This window comes from Paramormyrops kingsleyae, chromosome 2 (assembly GCF_048594095.1).
Source record: "Paramormyrops kingsleyae isolate MSU_618 chromosome 2, PKINGS_0.4, whole genome shotgun sequence".
NCBI lineage: Eukaryota > Metazoa > Chordata > Actinopteri > Osteoglossiformes > Mormyridae > Paramormyrops > Paramormyrops kingsleyae.
The window spans coordinates 276,086-302,871 of record NC_132798.1 but is presented as its reverse complement, the minus strand read 5'-3'; the positions used below and the strand labels follow the sequence as shown (position 1 = coordinate 302,871).

The window sequence follows — 26,786 nt, the reverse complement described above, 5'->3', positions numbered from 1 at the left end:
TGGGCAATGGTGGTGCAGGAGGTAGTGCTATTGTTTGGCAACTGGAGGGTTGCAGGTTCAAGCCCCGGTTCCTCCTGATTTCCTATCAAAGTGTCCTTGAGCAAGACACTGAATCCCAAATTACTCCCGGCGCCTCATGTCAGCCTCCGCCCCCGGTGTGTGGATGTGAGTGTGGATGGTGAATGTGAGGCATGTATTGTAAAGCACTTTGAGTACTCGTAGAAGTAGAAAAGTGCTATATAAATGCAATCCATTTATCATCTCTAAGTGCTATAGGGTTACCTACTAATTCTGCTGTTTTCTTCACCTGCTCAGGGGACCCTGAAGATCAGTCTTCCCTACAGTCCCACAAAAACGCTATCTGCTAAGTCCATTCTAAGGCAAGTCTTGCATGTTATGCAAAAGGTCTCACGCATTCTTACACACTAAATTGTCTGTGAGTTGATATATACAATATTTTTTTTATTTTGCATGCACGATATAGTGACTTTTATCAAGCCATCTGCACATAGTTTTGAAGTGTGTAAATGCTAGTTGTAAATAAATTGTTATTGAATTAAAATAAAAGACAAATTCATAAAAAATACATAATAATAACATAATTTATGATACATAAATATGCAAATGGTAACTAAATGACCACAAGTTTTTATCCATAAAACAATACAGGAAATCAGCTGACTGTAACCCCTACTTTCCACCTTAAAACTTTGAAATGAGAGTCTGCTTGTCAGATATAGAACATTCTCAAAATGGAATGGGAGACGTATTGTGCCTTATTACAACATTATTACAATTATTACATACCATATTATTCACAGAGCCGCAAACTATGTGCGGATGGCCTGCCCACAGTCCCAAGTGTCCAGCACCATAACCAAAATGTGAGCATGACTAAATGAATCTGAGAGCTCGAAACAGCAAATTGAGAGCACGAAAAAAGTCAATTGTGCAGACATTAGGGATTTTGTGAGCTCGATTTAGTATTTCGCGGGCACGTTCAGCTTAATTATACATGCAATTTAGTATATCATGCACGCAAAATAAAAAATAAAACTGTTTGTACTCTTTGCACATTTACTCTGTAGATGTACCCTCTGTGAGTGTGTAATATGGCACGAAGTACTTACCTTTTCAGTGCTAATTAGTCTACTTGGCTGAGTGCTTTGTCACAGCTTCTGGTGCTAATCTCGAGCTACTCAACAAGGCCCAACAGGCATAAACTACATACTGAACCTTTTTCCTAGTTTTGCAAGTCTAGACTCCTTTAATTGAAGGAATTAATCATCCTCGCTGTGTAATACTGTTCCTCCCCACCACACAGTGCTTAAAAAACTACCCAACTTCTCATTTTCTTTCTCAGTGCCATGAATCTTGACAAATTTGAAAAGGGCCCCAGAGAAATACTGAGCCCCCATATTCAGAAGGTGAGTGCTGACAAGAACTGGTAACAGTGCAGCAGGCCGGGCTCATTGCTGAGTAACTCAGACAGATGATGTGGGAACACCGTCTGAGTGTCGGCAGCTATTTCATCACGGCTGTTTTCCTTCACAGGACCTGTTGGTGCTAGAGGAACAAGAGGTATTGTTAATTAGTCAGTTTTATTCTTATTTTTGTATCATTGAGTTTTACTGGACTGCATCCAGGGCTGGCCCTAGGCATTCTGGCACCCTAGGTGAGATTATGAGGAATGCCACTCCCCCCCCCCACCTCTCCCTGAGCACCAGAAAACAAATTGTGTCTGTTAATTAAAAACAAAACATTTCAGTAGCACATGATGACTGACTGCTAATTAGCTACATGGTGACTGACTGCTAACAAGGTAGCTCACGTCTGTTTTACATGAAAAGTTGTGAAATATTAAAACTAGTGTAAATAACTAATGTTACGGTATTCAACCAGAGGCATTTCTGATTTTTTTCTATCGCTCTTTTGCATCACCTAATCTAATGATGCCCTAAAAGTACCTATGTCACATGTAGGGTGGGCCGGCCCTGATTGCATCCAATAAGAAGTAAGCATATCCTACTTTACAAATGGGTCTTTGCATTTAATATAGTGATTATGATCCAGTCACTAGTTAAGAGACCTTGCTCAGAATCAAGCAAGGATGTGTACAGTCACTGTAGTCTCGTAGATGAAGCCGATGTGCTTAAAGTACCCATTACGCATTACACCCTCCGCTAGACCTTTGTTCTGTGATGAGAATTAAGCTGTGTTTTCAGGGGTCTGTGAACTTTAAATTCGGTGTCCTGTATGCCAAAGACGGCCAGCTGACGGATGATGAGATGTTTAGCAACGGTGAGTAGTGCTAACTTTCATAGATACATAGTTGGTGTAGCTGCCCAGACCCAAGAGGTGGTGTTACTGCGCTAATGTCTAGGCTGATGTCTAATGATTTGGAAATTGTTTTTGTTCCTTACACAGAAAAGGGAAGTGAAAACTTTGACAAGTTTTTAAACCTGTTGGGCAACTCAGTCACACTGCAGGGTTGGGCTGGGTACAGAGGAGGCCTGGACACAAAAAGTAAGACAAATGACTCCCCACAGCCTCCCCCATGTGGAATATGTCATTCCACAGTCTGTAATGACTTTAATTTGTGTCTGTTTATCCAGTGCGTTAATGCCACTGTTTAATACCCTGTTATCCACAGACGACACTACAGGAATAAAGTCCATATACACTGTGTACCAGGGCCACGAGCTCATGTTCCATGTGTCCACCCTGCTGCCGTACTCCAGGGATAACAAGCAACAGGTGAGGCAGCCCTGCACAAACAGAGCATGACACATAACGCTAGTGAGTAATGTGCAAATGTGAGGGGATGGATGGGAGGAGGGGTTTGCAGAAAGGATGTGAGAAGCACTCTGAGCTGGACTGCTTGTTATCCCATGGAAGTGTCACATCCCTCAGTCTGCCAGCCCACACAGGCCAGCATGGAGAGCTGACTCATTGATGGACTGTGCCTTGAACTTGAGCACAGGTGGCACCTTGCTGTTGGCAAGCCGGCCCATTCTCTCTTTTTCTATAATGTTCACATGCCTGGGGCGGTTGGACACTCAGTTGACCATGGAGCCCCAGAGGTTATTTTTCTCACCACTTGGGAGTTTTCTCCATTGGGTTCCTTTCCTCCGTTCTCATCTATCTATCTTTCTTTCTTTCTTTGTCTTCCCTTTTGCCTGTTTTTGAATTATTGTGTGCAAATGATGTAGGAATGTATTACACCCATGTAACGCACCTTGGGGCACTATATAAAAATAAATCTAATTGAATCGAACTTACATATCCGAACCAAATATTGAAACCTGATTAGCAGACCTAATGTGAATAATCTGTTTTAAGAAAATTAGAAACATAGTAGCACTGTGACCAGTATTTCAATATTATTGAGCCCAGGGTTTTTCACAAAGTACCATACATATAGTGATTCTGTTAGTTTACAGTCATCAAGTGCGTGAATATATCCTTTATATTCTATTCATACACTGCCTGGCCAAAAAAAAAGTCGCCATTTGAATTTATATCAGCAAATACTTAAGAGCCAATGACTGGATCATTATTACAGCTCCGCTACGTTATGCAGCAATAAAGTGAAGTCAGCTGAGTACCTGAATCTACTGAATGGCCAGGTTACACCTACATCCATCATCAATGGATTTTTTCTTCCCTGTTGGCATGGGCGTATTCCAGGACAAGAATGCCAAGATTCATTGGGTTTGAATTGTCAAAGAGTGGTTCAGGGAGCATGAGGAATCATTTTCACGCGTGACTTGGTCACCACAGAGTTGTGACCTTAACCTCATTGAAGGTCTTTGGGACGTGCTGAAGGAGGCTTTACGGAGTGGTTCAACTCACTTGTCAATACAGGATCTCGGTGAGAAATTAATGCAAATCTGGATGAAAATAAAGGGTGAGATGTTGCTTAAGCCTGTGGAAACAATGTCATGACAAATGTGCACCATAATCAAAGCTAAAGGCGGTCCAATGAAAAATTCAAATGGAGACTTTTTTTTGGCCGGGCAGTGTGTGTGTGTATGTGTGTGTGTGTGTGTGTGTGTGTATCTCCCTTTTATGTCCTCCTGAGACCCAGAAGAAAGAAGGTTTTTATGTTTAGGTTTTCTTTTATATAATTAAAGTATTACGGCTGAAAGAAACATATTACAGCAAAAAAAAATCAAAACTGTTATTCATTTATTTTTTTATCTGTCCCATTAGACATATGAGTAAAAGTAATATACTTTAATTTTCTGGTTATATTGCGATTATGTATTATGTATTACCAATAACCTTTCAATAAGAACAGCAACCTGGTGTTTCCACTGTAAAGCTGATACATAGTGGCAGAGAATAGTTCAAATTGGGTTTATATAACCATGCAACTCAGGACTGCTTAATAATCTCATGGTTAAATATTGAATCAGTAAGTGACTTTAGGCTCATCTAGCAACACCAACTCTGCTTATATGTCTGAATGTAGGCGGGGAATAGCACTGCACTGAGAAGATGAATTTGACTTACATGGTAATGTTTTATGAAGAGGAGGCCTGAATCTGGGCATGCTCAGGCAGGGGTGTGCCCTCCCCCCCCCAGAGGAATGCTGGTGCTTTGCAGGGCACGCGTGCAGGATTTGGAGACACCAATTCTTGTCTTTCGATTGTGGATGGAAATCAGAGCACTTCAAAGAAATCCATAACTCTTCACACACAGGGCTGGGATTCAAACCCCAAACCCTAGTGGTGTGATGCTACCCTCTGCCTCACCACACTGCTATAACTCTTCACACACAGGGCTGGGATTCAAACCCCAAACCCGAGTGGTGCGATGCTACCCTCTGCCTCACCACACTGCTATAACTCTTCACACACAGGGCTGGGATTCAAACCCCAAACCCGAGTGGTGCGATGCTACCCTCTGCCTCACCACACTGCTATAACTCTTCACACACAGGGCTGGGATTCAAACCCCAAACCCGAGTGGTGCGATGCTACCCTCTGCCTCACCACACTGCTATAACTCTTCACACACAGGGCTGGGATTCAAACCCCAAACCCGAGTGGTGCGATGCTACCCTCTGCCTCACCACACTGCTATAACTCTTCACACACAGGGCTGGGATTCAAACCCCAAACCCTAGTGGTGCGATGCTACCCTCTGCCTCACCACACTGCTATAACTCTTCACACACAGGGCTGGGATTCAAACCCCAAACCCTAGTGGTGCGATGCTACCCTCTGCCTCACCACACTGCTATAACTCTTCACACACAGGGCTGGGATTCAAACCCCAAACCCTAGTGGTGCGATGCTACCCTCTGCCTCACCGCACTGCTATAACTCTTCACACACAGGGCTGGGATTCAAACCCCAAACCCTAGTGGTGCGATGCTACCATCTGCCTCACCGCACTGCTATAACTCTTCACACACAGGGCTGGGATTCAAACCCCAAACCCTAGTGGTGCGATGCTACCATCTGCCTCACCGCACTGCTATAACTCTTCACACACAGGGCTGGGATTCAAACCCCAAACCCTAGTGGTGCGATGCTACCCTCTGCCTCACCGCACTGCTATAACTCTTCACACACAGGGCTGGGATTCAAACCCCAAACCCTAGTGGTGCGATGCTACCCTCTGCCTCACCGCACTGCTATAACTCTTCACACACAGGGCTGGGATTCAAACCCCAAACCCTAGTGGTGCGATGCTACCCTCTGCCTCACCGCATTGCTATAACTCTTCACACACAGGGCTGGGATTCAAACCCCAAACCCTAGTGGTGTGATGCTACCCTCTGCCTCACCACACTGCTTCTCTTAATTCATTAATATTTATTATTTGTGCAAAAACCTTTTTTTTGATTGGTATGGGAAAACAGCATAATTTGGAAAGTGTAAGTTAAATTCATTTTGGCTGTAAATTTGAGGTTTAAGAACATAACAACATAAGAACTATACAAAGGAGAGGAGGCCATTCGGCCCATCGAGCTCGCTTGGTTTAATGTGTTTCTGGTTCATAAATGTATGATTGTTGTGTGATAAAGGTGTGTGTTCTGTCAGGTCAGTTACCCTTGGCAGTAACTTTGCATTATGGTTCTACATCAGGGCTAAAGCTGCGACTGTTTGCCTGCCACATGCGCCTCGCTTCATGTGTCTGTGCACTCGCCCAGGTGGAGCGGAAGAGGCACATTGGGAATGACATCGTCACTATAGTGTTTCAAGAGGGGGATGACGCCTCATCAACGTTTAAACCATCCATGATCCGATCTCATTTCACACGTATCCTTTGGGATGCTGTAGGTCTCAGTGGGAATCCCAAGAGAAGTGAAAACTATAATCAAGTTCCTTGTATGTTTCCTTTACTTACGCCCTGTAGACATATTTGCCTTAGTCAGGTTTGATAGTAAGAACAACAGCTACAGGTGAGTATGTACGCTCTACAGGATTTCTGTTTCTCATTCTGTAGCCATTGTGATGTAATGTGCTGGACTGCTGCCATGTGACACCAAACAGGCTGAAGATCTTCTCGGAGGAGAGCGTCCCATTGTTTGGGCCGCCCCTCCCCTCACCACCAGTGTTTACAGACCACCAAGAATTCAGGGACTTTTTGTTAGTGAAATGTGAGTAATTCAGCTCTGCCATTTCTGCCCAGCTTATTCGTGTGTGCAATTCCCACCTTCCCTGTTTTACCAGACCAGTGGGAAATACTGATTCTCTTTTCAGCCTTTTGACATGTCTGTCGTGTTCCTGGCAGTAATTAATGGGGAAAAGGCCACATTAGAGACGGCTACGTTTGCTCAGAAAAGGCAGCGGACACTGGACATGCTGATCCGATCGCTGTATCAAGACCTCAGTCCTGATCTTCACAAGGTATATCTTGGATGGATGAGGTGTCTGTTGGTACTGTCTCACAATATGTGACCCACCAGAATGTCAGTTAATATCCTCACCAAACACATATTTTGTCGCAATTAGGAACCTTTTTCCATATCTGAAGTGTCGCATCACAGAAAATCAAATACATGCGAATTCAAGTATTTTTAAAGTTCTAGAAACCAAGTAGGTCTGCCGTCAGCCATTTACAATAACCCCCACAGAACCTCTTTGATCTGAAAGTCACATGCAATCCTTCCAGCAGACACTGAGCTGAAGATCCACAGACTCATATCTGTACTAAACATACTTGCGCATAAAAATTATGCCTGTTGTTGGTCGACTCCTAACTGTAGTGAAGTGACTGCTTTATTACTGACTGCTAGAGAAGGATGAAGGTCTGTGCTGCTGCAGTAGATCACCTGTGACCTGTTCACGATGTACATGTCACATCTCACCGCCTGCATCTTGTGAATGAGAGCTCATTCCATGCTGTCCCTCTGCAGGTCCCCTTCTATCCCCAGAACATGCTGAACCGTCGGTCATTCAGTGACGTTCTGCCTGAATCTCCCAGATCTGCCCGAAAAAAGGAGGAGGCCAGGCAGGCAGAGTTTGTCAGAATAGGTCAGGTAGGTACTTGTCAGGAAACATCATGCCCCAGCAGTTCCCCATTCAATCATTCTGACAGCATTGTGGGGACCAAATGAGGACCAAACCTGTGTGTGTGTGTGTGTGTGTGTGTGTGTGTGTCAGCTGTGAATCTGCCATCTTTATCCACCCCTTTACAGTAGCATTATTTTTAAGTCCTGTGGAATAAGAGCAACACGACCTCCCTCATTATCCAGGCGTTAAAACTGAAGACCATCGTGCAAGGGGATGCTCCGACCAGTCTGGCGACGACGGGGATGTGCCGAAAAGAGGTGGGGGGCTGCCATTTCCCTCCAGATGGGTGATGAATGGAAGTATCGTATGTGTCCAGAGTAAAGACCGTCACGTTCTGATGTCACCCACTGTCCAACTTCCTCGTAGCCCTGGGAGCCCCAGCCCTTCTGCAGTAATTTCCCACATGAGATTATATGCAGTGACTCCTGGGGTCAGTCTCTGCTCGTTGCCACTGAGGCCGGAGTCATGCTACTGGGCGGTGAGTTACATTTCCTGTCCTGAGTGGTGTGACTGCCGTTGGATTTACTTCTTTCACGGTACCACCTTAATTGACAGGATCTGATATGTAGCCTTTGCCTTGTCAGCCTCTGATCTAACTCTTTTCAGACTTGCATAGCATCACTTTCACACTGTGCTGGTGTAAATGTCACTGGAAAAGCTGACAAGCTCTATTGCCATAAGAAAATACATTTTCATCCTTACATATTGGCAACCAGTTATCCATGCATGGCTAATTATCCTTAATCCTTAATTATCGAAACTCTGACGCTTCTGGTTCTGCTTATTTTTCATCTTCTCCTTTGTTACATATACATGTACTTCCACAGAGAGCCATACAGCCCCTACGCAGGTCTTTGACCGAACCATGCTGGTCAAGCAGATGCATGTCCTTGAACCTCAGGACCTCCTGATCATGAGGGCTGACAAAGGTTAGAAGAATAACATATCCAATATCCTTTAAGGTTATGGTTAAGGTTACTTTATTGTCATCAACGGCTTTATACATGTACAAAGTGTGATGAGACAATGTTTCCCCAAGGCCCCGGTGCAACATCTAGTAACACTGAACATCACATTCAACAGGGCAAAAAGTGCCCTGTTGAAAGCAATAACACAGCGATCACTATATTATTACTCAAGAGACTAAGTGTTGAATCACATTTGGAGATTTTCTTCAGCCATATATTATAAGGGTGAACTTGGTTCATTCAAATGTGACATCTTCCATTTCAGACACAGATAAATTAATCTAAAAACAGCAACTCAACAGTGAGTCATGCTGCGTTTGCCACAGAGTGCAAAAAACAGAGCAGCCTTGTAATTGACTGTGGGGTCACCCTGTTTTAATTACCCACATCAAAGAAAGGAAGCAGATGTTTCTGTCAGTGGGCGCTCTCAGAATCTCCAGTAATTTGTGCGTTTTCTCATAGCTTTGTGGTCTGTGTTTGGCTCTTGCCTGCTATCTTGAACTGCTTTTGAGGTATCGCGTGATTCCTTTCGTTTATTAATTGTGGCGTAATTTTAAACTTCCACGGAGGTGGCAGTGACCTGCCACACAGTGTTACGGGGCACTGACTCTCTCAACAGGCAGACGTCGCAAAAATAACATTGATTCACTTGTGAATCATGTTTGACGCTTAGAATTAGAAAAGGTAACTTTTGAGCATGGGGTGGAGTTCTGGCTGCCAAAAATGCAAAACCAGTTAGTAAAGCCTCTCTTGGCAAGGGTCGAATTTAAGCATCTGCTGGCCAGTATTTATCCTAATTCATTTAACTACAGAGTGGGCATTGAGAATGGAAGGCGCAAAGTGTCAAATGCAATAATTGGACCTTTTATGTTACACAATCAAGTCCAAGCTGTAGTTTGTTTATTTTATCTATGGAAAATGTAACAGGTTTACAATCAATTACAAGTCATTTTATAAAGAGTATATTTGGGGCAGTGTGTGGCTCAGTGGGCTAAGCCTCTGTGCCTGTGGTCCGAAGGTCACCAGTTCAAGCCTGGCCTTGGCGGACTTGTCACATCTGTGGGCCCTAGAGCAGGGCCCTTAACCTTCAGTTCCATGGGCACTGCTACAGGTGGCTGCCCTTCCCTGCAAAGCTTGCTCTGAGCTGCCTAAGCATCTGTGTCTCATGGAGTTACACAAAACAGCATTTGCCCACAGGAATAAATGAAGTATTAACAGCAGCTGTTTTGTGTCAAGATCAGCCCTCTTATAGAGACATAATGGGATTCGTCGTCATTTTCCACAATAGTGAGTCATGGTTGATAATTTGTAACACAGCTGGTTTGCTTATTGTACAGGGAAAGAAGCCCGTCTCTATATCTTTCGACTCAGCACTGTCTCTAAGGGCATAAAGGAGAAGCAGCTCATCCGCAGCAAGTATGACAGTAGAGACAATAAACTTGAGAAGACCAAAGGTGATTGGATTTCTCCATTGTCACATGACTCACGTTCTCCAAGGTTACAATGACAGGAAGGGTTCCTTTTATGTCAGTGTGGCACCAGTTGTAGTCCCTCACTCTCTGTGTCTCTCTGTCTCTCTTTCACACACCCGCCCCACCCTGCAGGCTGCCATTTGTACTCCATTAACACTCACCACGCGGCGGAGCTGCGTATCGTGGCAGCCATTCGCAACAAGTTGCTGCTCATCACCAGGAAGACGCCACGCCAGGAGAGTGTGAGCGCGGACTCCCCCGTGGAGGAGTTGCAGTACATCAGGGTAAGTAGGTGTTAATAAGGCTTTTCCTCTGCAGGCTTCATGCCCCAGGGCAATGACAAGCAGGATGAATTAATCGTATCATCACAATCAAATAAGTCTGAATTTAAGTTACCTTAAAATGGTACTTTGCTCTCAGAGCAAATCAAACAAATCACACAACATTGATTACATAATTACTGTCATTTGTGGAAAAATTAAGAAAGAAAGAAAAAAGCCAAAAGCATAATTTTGTATAAGGATATGTTTAGAATTCCTTAAAAATTAATTTAATAAATGGGTATAGAAATAGGTATAGAAAATGGATGTGGATGGAATTTGTTATTATAGATTCTGTACATAAACATCTGTAACCAAAACTTAATTTTATGAATGACTTATATAAGGTTTTTAATAGAAAATGTTATTAATAATGTGAGATTTTTGTAGTTGAAAGTCAGTGGAATTTGAAAAATGATATAGTTTCATTTCAGTATGGCAGCAAAACCCAAGAAACAGTATTTAAAAAGTTTATTTTTAACAGGTCCATTAAATAGGTCACTCTTTCATAAGGTATATTTCACTTTATTATTTCATATCATAAATATTTTAAGATACATTCTTGAAACACTGTCGACATGTGGCAGCCGACAGTTGCTGACAAATTGTTGTCACATAATCCAGGTGACAATAATATGTCCTGAAATATAGGAAAAAATCTTCTTGCCAGCTGTGAAACTCATGTCCTCCTTTATGTTTGTAGGTACATTCTGTATGTCATTAATTCTGTCTGATTTTCAATGTATTTTATAAGAACCTTAAATTAATTCACTATATAAACAACCTAATGTATTGTAGCTGTTATTCCACACACTCACTCAGCAAACAGTTCAGACATGCCAGTCGTTTTTGGGTGATATGACCATGATGGTGGTCTACAAAAATAGCACATGAGAACAACAAAAAACACAAAACAACTACACTGTAACCATTAATGAAGAATCCATGAAGTAAAACAGACAAATAAACACCATAATCAAACTGCACAGAAACAGGCCTTACGCACACCACAAAGCATGCTGCGATAGATATCCTGGAAGTAGAGAGTTCAGCAACTTTGGTAAAGGCCTACTTCAGTATTTTTAAAAAGTATCAATATCACCAAAGTCCAAAATGAAAACCCAATAATAGATAGCATTTCCCTGCATGGCTTAGAGACACTCTAAAGCATGAAAAATTACTATTTAATGTTAATCTGTTTGAGTTTTCCTTAACGCAAGTCTTTCTGTTACACAGGAGATCTGTCTTTGCGACCCTCCTGTTGTCATGACGCTGGTGGATGGCCCCACCGGTGAGAACGACCACATGATTTGCGTGGCATACAAGCACCAGTTCGACCTCATTAATGAGAGCACGGGTGAGGCCTACCGGCTGCATCACGTAGACGCCAACAAGGTGAGTTATCCAAATGCTGGGGCCTCTGGACTTCAGGCTGGCCCTCTCTGCTGCCCCCCGCCCCCCCACGACCCCATTACTGTCAGGCAAGGCATGCAAGATATTTATCACCACAAAGTGGTGAGGGGTGCTGACCTCATGTCTACATTTTTCCACTACAGTGAAGCCCAGAGACCTCCGGCTAAATGCAAAAAATGACTACCAACGGCCCACCTTATTTCCCTCAAACTAAAGTTAAATTTTTGTACCCCCCTGTCTAGGTGAACTTTGTGGCAGCCATTGATATGTATGAGGATGGGGAAGCTGGCATTTTCTTGTGCTACAATTGTGAGTACTGGCGATGTTCACTTCTTCTGTGGTTTGCCAAGCACTGCTTTCCATGCCAAAGATAAACAGCATTATAATAAGGACAATTGGAGTTATTTTCTGTGCTTTACTGTTTATGATATGACAATATCATGATATGACAATATCACGATATGACAATAATCACAGACATAGGTATATTTCATAACTAATCCTGCAAATTGTATCATAGATATCTGCTACTATAAGAAGGTGTGCCCATTCAACGGAGGTGCCCCCATAATGCAGTTCTCCAGTTCGGATTTCCACTTCAGCTGGAACCAGGTGCCAAAAGCAATCGGTATGCTTTCATATTAGCTTATGTAGCTCTTTGGCAGGTGCTTTTGTCTTGCTTTGCTATGCTGGTTGCAGATCCTCATCGATTTTTCCCCTGCACTGACTTTAAAAAGCACATAACAAAACATCTTTCCCATCTGTCTGTGATCATTTTAATGTTTTGATTAAAATCGAACAAAATTGTCAGTCCGCATATGATTACAAGCAACTGTGTGTATGCATGGGTTTTGGATTTTTAGTCTGCGCCTTCCCCTACATCCTGGCCTTCACGACCGACTCCATTGAGATCCGCCTGGTTGTGAACGGAAACCTGGTGTACACTGCGGTGGTCCCAGAACTACAGCTTGTCTCATCGAGGGTGGGTGAGACACAGCGAGCATCTCGCTTCCCTAACGGTCCAGGAAGCTCAGACTCCTTTCTAACTGCAAGTGAGATACGGCAGCTACACCACCACAGGAAAGTGACAGCAATGATAATAATCTCTCATAACAAGGGAGCACACCAATGCCTGCAGGAAACACTGATAACGATTAACTCCTGGTGACTTAGCTATGAATTTATACTGTGGGTCTAACAAAGCAGTGCACTGCTCACTACGGCGCTCGTCCTTGTGAAAAGCTACATCAGGCTGGTGTGCAGGGTTTAAGCTTCACGTGCAGAGGCTGCTAAAGGAGTCCCTGACTTGCTTTTTGTTTGCAGGCAGACATCTACTTTGTGTCCGCCGCTCCAGTAAATGCTGTCTTTAGCAGCAGCTCCAGGGAAAACAGCACTCACAGCTCCCCTCAGACCCCCACTGAGCAGGACATGCCAGCCTTCCCCCCACCACTAGGGGACGGTAGGTCTCTCCTTCCGATCTTAGGTAGTGAATTTTACAGAAAAACTACCTTACCCAGACATTTATAGATTTTCACACTATAATGCTATATGTGTTGTGTATGTAGTTATATGTGTAGTTTAACTTTCAAGAAATTTCAAGGCTGTTAAACTTGCGATTACAATGCTTTCCTGAAGCATAACATTGACCAAGATACCAGTCACACAACCAGAAGCTAAGTAAACAGCTCAAATGTGGGTGGGTTTCCCACTGGATTTTAACGAACTGTGATTAACACCAGCAAGGATAATTACAGATGAGTAACTGTTGAGGTTGTGGGTTTAGCCATGCTGAGTGAGTCACATATAGCAGTATCCCTGTTATAGGCGAGCGCCCTCTCAAATGAGGTGAAACACTGAACAAGCTTCATGAGGTGTGCTATTCCGGAATATGTTTGTCTACCCATGTTAATGCATTTCACAGTTCCTGGGACTTTAACTAGTATTATACGTGCTACCTCCTTTTTAGGAAAAGCCAAGGAGACTGAATGTAATGTATTAATCTATTTCTTTGTCATCTCTTATATGTTCTTAGACTGAGAATCTGGTCACTGTCCAGAGAGAAGCATCTTGTACTGTCTGTCTATTTCACAGTAAATGATGCAGTTCTTCTCTGATTTATGGTCACTTAGCTGGTCGTCAGCAAACAGAGCAGAGGGGGAATTTGAGCCCCCTACATAGATTTTGCAGAACTTTAAATTTACATTTTTAAATCCTTTGAATTCTAAACACCCCTGTAGTTATTGAATTTTTTTTGTGTGTTTATGATCCTTTGTTGTGGTTGTGATTATGTTTTAAATGACACATAATGGGATCCTGCTTAAATCACAATCTGCGATTTACACGTACTGTACATCTGGCACTGCAGTTATTTGTAGTGTTTATCTGCAGTACTTTGCCAGTCAGAACATGGCCTACTGTCTCTATTAACTTATCATTTACAACAAGCCCACATGCATATTTAACAAAGAAATGTTTTTGTTAGACTAAAATTTATTAGATACAACTTGCCTTGTTTTTTGGAAAATGTGACGCTGAGTGTCTCTAAGGGACCCACTTCTGCTTTCAGAATCAGAATCAGCTTTTATTCGCCAAGTGTGCTGGGGCACACAAGGAATTTGTTTCCGGCAGCTTGATACCCCCTCGTACACAGACAATAAGCGACACTATACAAACAATAAATTACACTGTACAAAAAATTACAAATGTGAAAAATTATAAATACTATAAATATACACGTGGGTAACACTGCAATTTTAAGGTGCGAGGTAGAGTGCAAACAGGGGGGAAATTGACATAAGGCAGATGACAGCTTAGCTGTTTATGAGGGTGATGTCCCTGTGATCAGAAGGTCACCGGTTCGGGCGCGGCCATGACATGTCGGCAGGTCCTTGAGCGAGGCCCTTAACCCCCAGCTCCTTGGGCGCTGCAACAGGTGGCTGCCCTTCGCAGCCAGCTAACTCTCATAGTGGGCGGTATGATGGCTTACTGGGTGTCACTTTTTCCTTACACCTCTTATGTTGTGGATTTGAAACCTGCCTCTGTTCTGTGTGGGTGGTCTGTAGGTTTGAAATCTGCCTCTGTTCTGGGGTGGTGTGTGGATTTGAAAACTGCCTCCGTTCTGTGTGGGTTTGAAACCTGCCTCTGTTCTGTGTGGGTGTTGTGTAGGTTTGAAATCTGCCTCTGTTCTGGGGTGGTGTGTGGATTTGAAACCTGCCTCCGTTCTGTGTGGGTTTGAAACCTGCCTCTGTTCTGTGTGGGTGTTGTGTAGGTTTGAAATCTGCCTCTGTTCTGGGGTGGTGTGTGGATTTAAAACCTGCCTCCGTTCTGTGTGGGCGGTGTGTGGGTTTGAAACCTGCCTCTGTTCTGGGGTGGTGTGTGGATTTGAAAACTGCCTCCGTTCTTTGTGGGTTTGAAACCTGCCTCTTTCATTTCTGTGTGTGGTGTACGCTGGTTCTCCCTGAGTCACCCAGGTTCCCTCCTGACATCCAAAGATGTGTATGCATGTATGTGCCCTGTGATGACTGGTGTCCCATCCAGGGTGAACCCGCACCTTGTGCCCTATGTTCCCTGGGATTGGCTCCAGGCCCCCTCTGATCCAGCTGGCAGAAGGATATAAGAGCAGATATATCTTAAAATGCTACATCAAACCAAGAATGATTGCATTGCTTCCATGTATCTTGTTGAATCACTTTTGTAGAAGGTTTCTCCTATTTTCCTTTAAATGTCAGATTCTATTAGGATCCCCTTTGGAAGCAGGATCTCCCTGTACATGCCAAAAGAAGCAGAAGGTACTTACATGGTCTCCGTGCCATGTTAAGCTACTAACATGTCTGTTATTGGAAATGCTTTCCAGACTGCGGCCCCGTTTTTCACTCCTTACATCAGAAAACAATCACTTGTAGTGATGTCCCTCCCTAGCAATGGGACAATGTAAATTTAATGACGGCGCTAGATGCACTACTGAAGATGAGTGCAAATCAATACCAAAACAGATGAAAGAACAGAATGCTCAGTAATTTGCAGTTTTTCATGCTTATGTTCCAAATTTTTATGCAATTCTTAACATTAAACAAAAGAGACACGGTAAAATGGTACTTTTCAAAGCCACAGCCCATACCCGCGGTTTGGAATGCATTGCATTTCTTTAATTGCAAGCGGCATGTAACGCGAAGTCCATCATCCCTCTAACATGAAAGCACCATCTCCTCAGCTGCATGACCCTGTAAGGGTTTGTTCGGCAGAGTGGCATGGGAGAATTGCCCAGACAGTGAACCTGTCTTCCATGTTCAGGACAGATGCTGAAACACTGACATCCAAACTCTTTTCTCTGTTCTTCCACAATGAAACTTACAAGCTTTAATTGTAAGGAAAACATTCTTTTGCCATGCAGCTTTAAATCCTACTGTCTTTAAGGTCATTGCAAACTTAATTATGTCAATAAATCCTCAATGCTACTGGCATATCAAATAAAGCACATGTATGCAGTGTATTCTACACTATATGGACAAAAGTATTGGGGCACCTGGCCATTTTTGTGTTTTGTTTTTGTGTTGGGGTTAATACAAGTGGAAGTTTGGAACTTGCAGTGGTGACTTTTACGCACTATGCATCTCAGCACTCGAAGAGCCCCTCTGTTACTATATGTTAGCCACTTTGTGGCTGAATTTCTGGTTAGCCACTTTGTGGCTGAATTTCTGGTTTTTCTAAATGCATCCACCTTGCAATAATAACACTTACAGCTGACCATGGAATATCTGGCAGGGAATGAATTTCACAAACTGATTTATTGCATAGGCTGCATTCTGTAACAGTACCATGCTTGAATCCACTGAGCTCTTCAGAATGACCCATTCTTTCACAAATGTTAGTAAACCTGACTGCATGGCCAGGTGCTTGATTTTATACATCTGTGGCAATGGGTCTGAATGAAACACCTGAATTCAATGACTAAGAGGTGTGGGCAATACTTTTGTCCATATAGTCTACGTTTCCATCATGTTTGGTAACATTTTAATAGTTTTGCATTTTGTGCCAAAATCCAGTTTCAGAGAGATGCACCTGACTCCAATTGTGTAACATCTACTCATCAAAACTGTTTACCGTCCATATGTATATTTTATATATACATATATGTGTGTGTGTGTGTGTGTGTCTCACTTAAAACACACATATATATTTTAATTTACATTTCAGGTGTACTTTCCAAGTGGAAATGAAATTACACCAGTTACATACAGTACATAATTAGATAATCAGAGTTTTTAGGACGAAATACAATTTTGTGTATAAGTTATCTGTGAATATCGCTACGGACAAATATGGCTTTCCATTGCAACCTTCTTCCTCTTATAGGTGAGACACCATCTAAACACATCTTCAAGATCCCCCTCAGCAATCTTGTGGGACGCGGCATCGAGAGACCACTGAAGTCACCTCTTCAGCACAAGGTGGTGACCACGTCAACCTCAAGCATGGTGGCGGTCTCAACACACCTTCCCGTCCAGCACTCCCTCTCCTGCTCTCGCATGGAGATCAAAGAGATAGCCAGCCGGACGCGCAAGGAGCTCCTGGGTCAGTCACTTATAATGCTGAATTGTCATTTTATACTTTTTCCTGGTTTTGTAATCATGAACCCTACAGCCTTTTAGGGTTGAGTCTTGCGGCTGGTATTTGAACATATACTAGTCACAGATCTTGCATCTATACCAGTTACGTACTGAATCAGACCTTCTAGTTCAGATCACCTTTTGTTCATGTCCAGGCCTTACAGACGAACCAAGTGTTAAGCCAGAGGCCCCTGTGAAACCCAAGCATGTGACCAAGAAGCCAGTGGAGGAGGATTCAGCCACAGGCGTGAAACCATCCAGCAGCTTAAAGAGGTAAGACTGCCCTCTGGGGTCTGAATATGGAGAAGGAGAATTATGTTCTGTCCTTCGTTATCTTCCATCTTTGGGTCAATGAGATTGTTTTGTGATTGATCAAGTTATCGTTATTAATATACCAGAGCATGTGAGCAGAGTGGAGCGGAGCGGAGCGTGAGCGAGGACTGGAGCGGGTGGAATTTAGTCAGAGCATGGAGCGGTTTTTTAAATTAAGGCTGGAGCGGTCGCTCTGTCTCGCTCCAATTTCGCTCCGATAGCGCTCACACTACGATTCTGAGGCGTGCCCAAATCTACCCAGAATTCAACTGTACAATTCTCAAGACTGTTACACAAATTGGCCGAGGTGGAATTTGCAAAGTATTTCACAATGGAAACTGATAAATCATACAAGTGTACTATTCTTATCAAACGTATAGGTGACAATAATGTAGAGCAAGAACAATAATGTGGTGAAACTGTTTCAGTGAGTAAAGATTCACTTTGGAATCACTTTTCTCAGAAACATGAGAGTGTGCTACGCGAACAAGCGGAAGCCAGAGCAAAACGCGTGCAAGTTTTATATGGTTGTAGCATATCAAGTCTATAAAGTAAATGAAAGTATAAAAGCCTATAAAGTAAATATTGGTAATCAAATAAATTCGTTTTGTCATTCAAAGTAGGTCTAATAGGATTTTTTAAATTTCACAGCAGCAGCATCAACAGAAAAAAATTGAGTAATTTAAAACGTGGATGCTTAGCCTGTACATTCTTTAGGCTATTAAGCCCACTGATTCCTTTATTTTTAAGCCTATATACACTCACCTAAAGGATTATTAGGAACACCTGTTCAATTTCTCATTAATGCAATTATCTAATCAACCAATCACATGGCAGTTGCTTCAATGCATTTAGGGGTGTGGTCCTGGTCAAGACAATCTCCTGAACTCCAAACTGAATGTCAGAATGGGAAAGAAAGGTGATTTAAGCAATTTTGAGCGTGGCATGGTTGTTGGTGCCAGACGGACCGGTCTGAGTATTTCACAATCTGCTCAGTTACTGGGATTTTCACACACAACCATTTCTAGGGTTTACAAAGAATGGTGTGCAAAGGGAAAAACATCCAGTATGCGGCAGTCCTGTGGGCGAAAATGCCTTGTTGATGCTAGAGGTCAGAGGAGAATGGGCCGACTGATTCAAGCTGATAGAAGAGCAACTTTGACTGAAATAACCACTCGTTACAACCGAGGTATGCAGCAAAGCATTTGTGAAGCCACAACACGCACAACCTTGAGGCGGATGGGCTACAACAGCAGAAGACCCCACCGGGTACCACTCATCTCCACTACAAATAGGAAAAAGAGGCTACAATTTGCACAGTTGAAGACTGGAAAAATGTTGCCTGGTCTGATGAGTCTCGATTTCTGTTGAGACATTCAAATGGTAGAGTCAGAATTTGTCGTAAACAGAATGAGAACATGGATCCATCATGCCTTGTTACCACTGTGCAGGCTGGTGGTGGTGGTGTAATGGTGTGGGGGATGTTTTCTTGGCACACTTTAGACCCCTTAGTGCCAATTGGGCATCGTTTAAATGCCACGGCCTACCTGAGCATTGTTTCTGACCATGTCCATCCCTTTATGACCACCATGTACCCATCCTCTGATGGCTACTTCCAGCAGGATAATGCACCATGTCACAAAGCTCGAATCATTTCAAATTGGTTTCTTGAACATGACAATGAGTTCACTGTACTACAATGGCCCCCACAGTCACCAGATCTCAACCCAATAGAGCATCTTTGGGATGTGGTGGAACGGGAGCTTCGTGCCCTGGATGTGCATCCCACAAATCTCCATCAACTCCTATCAATATGGGCCAACATTTCTAAAGTATGCTTTCAGCACCTTGTTGAATCAATGCCACGTAGAATTAAGGCAGTTCTGAAGGTGAAAGGGGGTCAAACACTGTATTAGTATGGTGTTCCTAATAATCCTTTAGGTGAGTGTATATGATATAAGGCTTCGGTTTAAGGTGACATTTGTTAGGCATACAGATTATTTGTCCTTCTTTTAAATTGGAGTGAGCGTGGAGCGATTTCACTGGAGCGGGGGGAAATTTTAGTGGAGCGAGGAGCGGTGTTGAGCGGAGCGACTTAGTATGAATTAGAGCGGAGGAGCGGGCGGAGCCAACAGCCTCATGAGCGAGGAGCAGAAATTCTCACCGCTCCACTCTGCTCACATGCTCTGTAAGATACTACTTATTATTCTTACTGCTCAACAACTTGACAGTCAAATAATTATCCAAATTGCATACCCATCACAAGTCATGTAGCTTGTAATAAATTAAACCTCATTGATTAAAGACCATAAATAAGCTGCTGCATCTCTCATAGCAGACAGACTGAGAGCAGGGCACTGGGACGTACTCTGTGACCCTGAACCATTCATGCCTCTGCAGGGCAGAATCGCCATCAGCTGTGGGCCTGGATGTCCAGCTGCACAGCACATCAAGCCCAGAGCTGAACCTAGAGCCAACTGGGGAGACACAGGATGGCCCCCCGCCACTCAGCATCCCTTTCACTATCTCTCCCTCCCCTGAGGAAGATGTCCTGGACTTAAAATGAAGACAATCCACAGAATGTTTCTCTGTTTTTATATGAATCCACTGTACCTCCTTGTTCAGTTTATCCTTTAACAAAGTATTAGCAATGTCACCGGGTGGTTCGACCTTGACTGTGCTGTTGCTGTTCTTGTTTTTGGTCAGGGAATATAGTGCTTTACAGTGGTGAGTGAGTACTTAGCCTGCTGAACCCTGCGACTGCAGTAGTATAGACCGCTCTTTCTTTGACCTCTGACCTTGTGTTTTTACGCCTGGCAACATCTTTTTCCCAAGAGAATCACATGCACAGGTCGCCGTGATTTAAGGTGGCATGCTGGTCCAGACACTGTTCATTTTGATTTCAGAAGCATATTCATGCCATGCACAAGAATATAATTTAAACTTTATTGTACATAAACATCATTATACTACAACCCTGTACTGGTTAAGCAGATGAATGATAATATGTTATTTTTATTATATTTAAAATAATAACTAAAAAAACATATTAAAAGCCAATAGGGACTTTTTACTCAATCTTGAAGCTAATTTTAGTTTCATTGTCAAGTGACAATGACAATAAATATTTATCTTCCATTTACTTCCGCTTATCCGAGGTCGGGTCGCGGGAGCAGCAATCTCAGCAGGGAAACCCAGACTTCCCTCTCCCCGGCCACTTCCTCCAGCTCCTCTGGGGGAATCCCGAGGCGTTCCCAGGCCAGCTTATCTATCTAAAATAATATAAAGGTCAATTTAAACTGGTAAATGAATTGAGTCTAGAGAAAACTGTTTTCAGTCAGGCCTATGCTAATGTCATGACAGTTTTTTCTTCCTCAAATGACCACTAGAGGACAACAGGGGGGTTCTGTGCTTTGTAACACTTGTGTTTATTTGGTATAGAGCTTGCCTGTGTTTTACCTTACTTAAGTTCTTCTATGAGCTGTGCATTTCCCACTTGAGTTGGTTTCTCTTGAGTTTGAGATGGTGCACTGCATGAAATGACTGCGACAAAGCCTTACTTCTCCAGGAAAGTTTACCCGTTTTGCTCTTTGGTCCACACTGCTCTGGAAACCCAGTCCTCAACCCAGTCCTTGGGGACCCCTAAACAGTCCTTTTTTGCTGCCAGTATCTGGGAGGGAGCAAAAATTGTTAACTGTCTAGCTGGAAGTGAGGAGGAAACAAAAACGTGGACCGTCTGGGGTCCCCAAGGACCGGATTGAGAAACACTGACCTGGAATGACGAGGCTTTAGCATTCGTAAAGGTAGCTATGATAAATGTCCACACTTTACCTCCTAGTTTGCCTTTTAGGCCATTTCTTGTGATAAGCTTTATTCAGGGTGTAATGCATCAAATCCGCCTCTCAGATGAAGACAGCCTACATGCTCTATGGCTCTTTATAGGACCTGGGCTACCAAGGCTTGCATTAATTGATTTTGCGATGTGTTGCTCATGTGCAGATGGTGTAAGAAAATACAGAAAAGATGTGTTTTTGGGGAGTGGGTACCACAGGCACAGCGCTGGTGCCAGGGGCATACAGGGGGTGTGAAGACAGCAAGGTTTTATCTAGAAGTGTTGCATAGTGAAATGGGTTGTTACGCCTTACAGCTGTCTTAATAAGACTAAATACAAATGAAATGTTGGTCACATCCAGGTCAGGGCAGGAGTCAGCCACAATCTCCGAGGTCTGGCTTGCTATGGCTAAGGAGAGGGAGCAAAAACATGGACCAGCTGCAGGTCCCCGAGGACCGGATTGGGAAACACTGATCTATATGAATCCTCAGTGAATATGAAACCATGGAGTGAAACAATCCCCAGTCTTTCTACTCCATCTTTCAAATTTGTTCATTAGGTTTCTGTTGGTTAATCTGCAACATGTGCTTTAACTTGGTTTCGTTGACTGAAATAGAATCAGATTTAATGGAAAAAAATGCAAGCCTAATAAAATATGTATGTCACAATAGCCTAAAAGCAGAAGCAGCTCCACCTGTGTCTGTGCCATGGGCTATTGCCCCGAGTATTTTAAGCCGAGCCCCGAGTATTTTAAGCCAGATGCCAGTCATCCTTCAAATAAAAGAAAAGAAGCTTGACTTAGCCCCTGATCTTTTCAATAGGTAGAAATGCCCCTGGTCTTTGGCCTCCATTTTTAAATATACTCAGTTCAGTTGTCATTTGTATAGGCTGTTTGCAGACCTGTACATGACACTAATCCCCCCTTTAGCCCTGTCAGTAAATGACTTCTGGAATAGAGGATCAGGTATTTCTGATACTGACCGATAGATACACTAAATTTAACGTAAATTGCACTGTAGAATAAAGACATAAAATTTGATTTTAATCATATCTTTAAAAAATACTGGATACATGTTGCCTGTGTTTTAAACTCCTTAAGATTATTTATTTGTAAACCATGTGTAGGATAAAAGAAGCTAAATGATGTAGATTAGATAAACCAAAACTGAAAGTGAGTTTCTTTTGCGTTTCCATTATTGTGTTGATTCACACTGAAAATACTTGTATGCATGGCACTTATATGCTACTGAATTTCTTGATAGTAAGATATAATTTGGTCTCCACTCGTTTCTTTTAACATCCACTTTCACATAAAAATATTAGGAGTAATTTTTCAAAGAGCAGAATAATCTGTAAGACCAGGCTGGTCCTGATTAGTCTCTGGTTCCCAAACAGAATTTTAACTGTAGCTCATAAACTATCACTAATCACTAATGCATGATTTTTATTTTTTTTAAAGATCAGTAATGGGACCCTAAATATGTAAATCTCTCACTCCGAATGGCCGTGTGATACAGTTGCATTCAGTCAGGTGAAACCTGAAACCTGAATGAGGCATTAGCCACACAGAGTATTAAAAATGATAAATAGGTTGGGGTTTGATGCAATACCATAAGCAGTACATGATTGGCTTATTAATGTAATAAGTGCTCTTGACAAAGAGCATGTGAGATGCGTTTACTCTACTGCAGGTTGTTACGGATAAATTCAGGAACACCTCACCTGGAAAAAGAAAAGCACTGTATAATAACGCCCTCTTGTGGAAATTTACAAATTTGTCACATTTTCTTCATTTTCTTCTTTTCTTTGCAATTCCCTTATCTCTCCTGAAAACCTTTGTAAGTCTGAAAAAATGGAGTTATGTGGAATCACTGAACGTAACAATTAAAATTAATTCATGTGGTTTTCTTCTGAAACTTTTTACTGTGGTTTTGTATCTAAATTTGTATGTAATGTTTTACTTTGTTATATTAAAAAACACCAAGTGTCTTAAAACGTAACAGATTGCCATAGTTTTCACAACAAATTGTAAATGTCCTTGTTCAAGATGTGGCCTCAGACAAAGCTGAATTATTGTTATTATTAGTAGTAGTAGTATTGGTATTATTTTATCATGATGTCACTGATATCGCGGTTTGCTGATATTAAATATTTATTAAATTTCTCTGTTTTCATTTTAATAACTATTTACAGATGATATATATTTTAATTGCCATGTTAAACATTTGCACAGACAGATGTTAATTCAGTAAGCACCTGCATTATAAATGAACCCAGACTCTTGCACGGGAAGTAATTCACTGAAAGTTGTCAGCTAAGTTACAGCTAATATTGAGCTGTCTTCTGCCTGATATGCTTTTACATAAATGCCAAAAAAATGTAGCATGGCCTTTAAGAATACAATTTCTTAACTGAAAGTTGTTGTTTCAAGTCCCAGGAGAGGACAGGACAGGACTTAAGTGACTTAAGCTCAATTGCTTCCAGAAAAAATAAGCACCATCCAATCCAGGGTGCCCCCAGTCACACTAACCATGTAAAATGATTTGAAAATGAATCAAAGATGAGTGGAAACAATATGACCACAAAATTAACAAAAAAAAAGTTAAACAATAAAACATTTATTCCAGAGAGACACAAATTCACAAATTCTGAAGCACAATAAGCCTAGCTGACAGAAAAACTAAATTACATGAAGGAAGCATTGATCAAGTGAGAAAATTTACACAAATTAAAATACATGTGTTGCTCTTGTTTTCCCAACAGATGGCGCCAAATCGTTTTGGAGTCAGGCAGGAATAACTGCATTATAATTACAGGCTTGAAATTAGATTTCAAATTGGTAAATGTGCATTTCTGAGTGCTGTATTGGCTACATTTTAACGGCAACTGTATATATTGCAATAAATATTAATACATTTAGGCTTTTTTGATTTCTGCACTTCTTTAACTGGCTTCAACTTTTATAACTTTTTATAACAATTCAGTATGACCTAGGGGTTTAGCTATAGAAAAGTATTGAAAGTTTTATATAGTTTTACAGAAGGTAATTGCATAACCAATCCTACTACAGTCAACTGTCTCATATTTTATATGTTTGTCTGTGGTGTTTTCTGTTCTTGTTGCTTGTATTATTTGTTGTCACCTGCTGTACGTGTTGTTCTATTTACATTTGTTTAGCAGATGCTTTTGTCCAATGAGGAAAGCTTGTGGTCAGATAGCAGCATTAGCCGGCATGCCATGTCTCTGGAGCCGTTGGGTTTTATGGGCCTTGTGCAAGGGTCCAATAGTCATGTGATTACTGTGTCAGCTGTGGGATTTAGACAACTAACCCACAAGTACCCACAATGTCATTGTGGTCTGCAGGAATTATGCAAATAAGAATTTTACTGTATTACATACACATTATAATAAAAGAACACTGAACCTTGAGAAGTCTGGTTCTCCAAATCTCCAGAGATAAGTTTGTAACAGACATGCATAGGTAAAGTGTGGGTTTCCACAATTAATCATTGCATTTGAATTGTGTCTTCATCAGCTGTTGGAACTGTCATGACTAATAAGACAAATACACATTCTCTCTGCTTTTCTATCTCTTCTCTCTGTCCATTCCCCTTCTTTTTTCAGACACTGCCCCCCATACACATTAAAGCTTTTAAAACTTCACTTGCTGTGCCGGTTGATACCTTTATTGAGCCCCATATATCTGGCCTAAGGTCTAAGTACACTGCAGTGACGCTAAGTGAACACAAACAGACAGAATTGGGAGACAATAAAATGTATCAGTGGATCTGGCATAAGCAAACAAACTGAGAGATCCAGCGACAAACACAGAAATTGAGTGCTCATTGTGGTTGACACCTTTTTTATATAAACTGCACCTCTCACAAGGGACACTGGCTTTTCTTTCTGGAATGCACAGTCAGCGGTAAACACCAGAAATGATCCTAAAGTATACCTTTCTCTCCAAGCAGACATCTGACATCACTCGCCCAGCTAGAGGACCTCCTGTCATCTGTTTTACCTTGTGCTCATGAAGTAACACTACTCTTTTTCTTTAGTGTGTTATCTACACTTAAGACACAGTACTTTTCCCCCATTAGCCATATGGTATTGCCTTTACAAATTGGTCTGGAGTTATTCAGTTTTGCCCAAAGGCAGATGGATCAGTGTTGTTACGTGGGACCTTGCAGTCTCATTTTGAAGATAATATCCCCAAAGCATGTAACCACTGAAATGCAGGAGCCACCATCTCTAGATTCCTTATTCATTCATAAATTTTAACCATGTTACTCTGAAATGATTGCCTGTTATTCTTAATACAGTCATCATTTTATACCGCAATCTGTAGTTCAAGTAAACAATTTTAAGTTGTAAAATATATTAGAGTGAGCTGATTAAAACGTTAACGAAATACTTTGTACAGCATACAGTGTAGCCAACCCATAAAACGTCACAATAAATTGAAAAGATCTGAAGTAACGGTGACACATCGGTGTTGTTGGCATCGGAAGCCATCAATGGGTCCGGTTGTTGCTTTTGGCGCTCTATCACGGCATTCTTGCCTAATGATCTCTGATTGAACTGTAATCAAATTTAAGTAGTGCAATGTACCACTCTAGACAAAATAATAACCCCTTTTGATTAATTATAGATAAATCACATTGATATTTAGGCTACGCGATGTATTCACCAAAAAGCATAGTACACTCTCAGTATCAGTTACCTGTGCATTATCCAGACGGGTTTATCTGAACTACTGCATGCACATTAATGATTAAGCAATATGCATTGTGTTATAATTATTATTATGAATTAGGTGCTCCAACTGTTAGGGACCGTCTGTCCTTCGGGCTTCCACAGTATAGCATTGATAATTATAGGATAATCACTGTAAGGAGTGTGGCGAGAGCAGGAAGACTATAGATCAATATCCGTCACAAAAGGGAAAGGGCGAATACAAGTGAAGCGAAGAAGCGCCGCCGAGAAATTTGATCACAAAATACCTCCTGGCTGTCTTAGGAAATTTAATTAAATTGCTGGAGAGCTGTTCTCGAGAGGGCCGGTGCGAGGGCACATCTGGATTCAATGTGTTGCAGCTTTGATTTTTCTTCTCTCTGTTCCGGAAATAACTCTAAACGGGGATTTTCTCTCTTTTTGTACTAAAAGAGGCTTCCTTTGAGATCTCTATGCTTGACAATAGCCAAAGTTAAAGCCAAAAACAACCAGAACACATAGTACCGACAACCAAAGTAATATTTTGCCGTTATTATTGAGTGTTTCAGCTCCTCCGAACATTTTGCTGTCTCTTACGAAGGTGTTTCTAATTTTATA

At 42.0% G+C, this 26,786-nt stretch overlaps 1 protein-coding gene across 9 annotated transcripts in view; it reads left to right on the top strand.

Annotated features, from left to right (window-relative positions):
• Positions 1–24,887, top strand: part of LOC111855445 (GTPase-activating Rap/Ran-GAP domain-like protein 3) — a 62,942-nt gene extending 38,055 nt beyond the window's left edge. For 5 of the 9 annotated variants that reach the window (XM_023834458.2, XM_023834455.2, XM_023834461.2 and 2 more), the window contains 25 exons: positions 316–380; positions 1,364–1,427; positions 1,555–1,581; positions 2,226–2,301; positions 2,428–2,526; positions 2,654–2,757; positions 6,167–6,275; positions 6,373–6,418; positions 6,510–6,616; positions 6,751–6,866; positions 7,376–7,498; positions 7,715–7,789; positions 7,899–8,010; positions 8,360–8,461; positions 9,838–9,954; positions 10,105–10,256; positions 11,529–11,687; positions 11,948–12,014; positions 12,226–12,333; positions 12,569–12,687; positions 13,029–13,164; positions 15,434–15,493; positions 17,058–17,276; positions 17,467–17,584; positions 20,024–24,887. In XM_023834458.2, the coding sequence (XP_023690226.1) occupies positions 316–380; positions 1,364–1,427; positions 1,555–1,581; positions 2,226–2,301; positions 2,428–2,526; positions 2,654–2,757; positions 6,167–6,275; positions 6,373–6,418; positions 6,510–6,616; positions 6,751–6,866; positions 7,376–7,498; positions 7,715–7,789; positions 7,899–8,010; positions 8,360–8,461; positions 9,838–9,954; positions 10,105–10,256; positions 11,529–11,687; positions 11,948–12,014; positions 12,226–12,333; positions 12,569–12,687; positions 13,029–13,164; positions 15,434–15,493; positions 17,058–17,276; positions 17,467–17,584; positions 20,024–20,189 (2,646 nt within the window). In that variant the 3' untranslated portion in view covers positions 20,190–24,887. Of the gene's footprint in view, positions 1–315; positions 381–1,363; positions 1,428–1,554; positions 1,582–2,225; positions 2,302–2,427; positions 2,527–2,653; positions 2,758–6,166; positions 6,276–6,372; positions 6,419–6,509; positions 6,617–6,750; positions 6,867–7,375; positions 7,499–7,714; positions 7,790–7,898; positions 8,011–8,359; positions 8,462–9,837; positions 9,955–10,104; positions 10,257–11,528; positions 11,688–11,947; positions 12,015–12,225; positions 12,334–12,568; positions 12,688–13,028; positions 13,165–13,671; positions 17,023–17,057; positions 17,277–17,466; positions 17,585–20,023 lie in introns of those variants that run through there. The other 4 variants (XM_023834464.2, XM_023834457.2, XM_023834460.2 and 1 more) reach the window with 3 other exon arrangements.
• Positions 24,888–26,786: the final 1,899 nt, after the last annotated feature.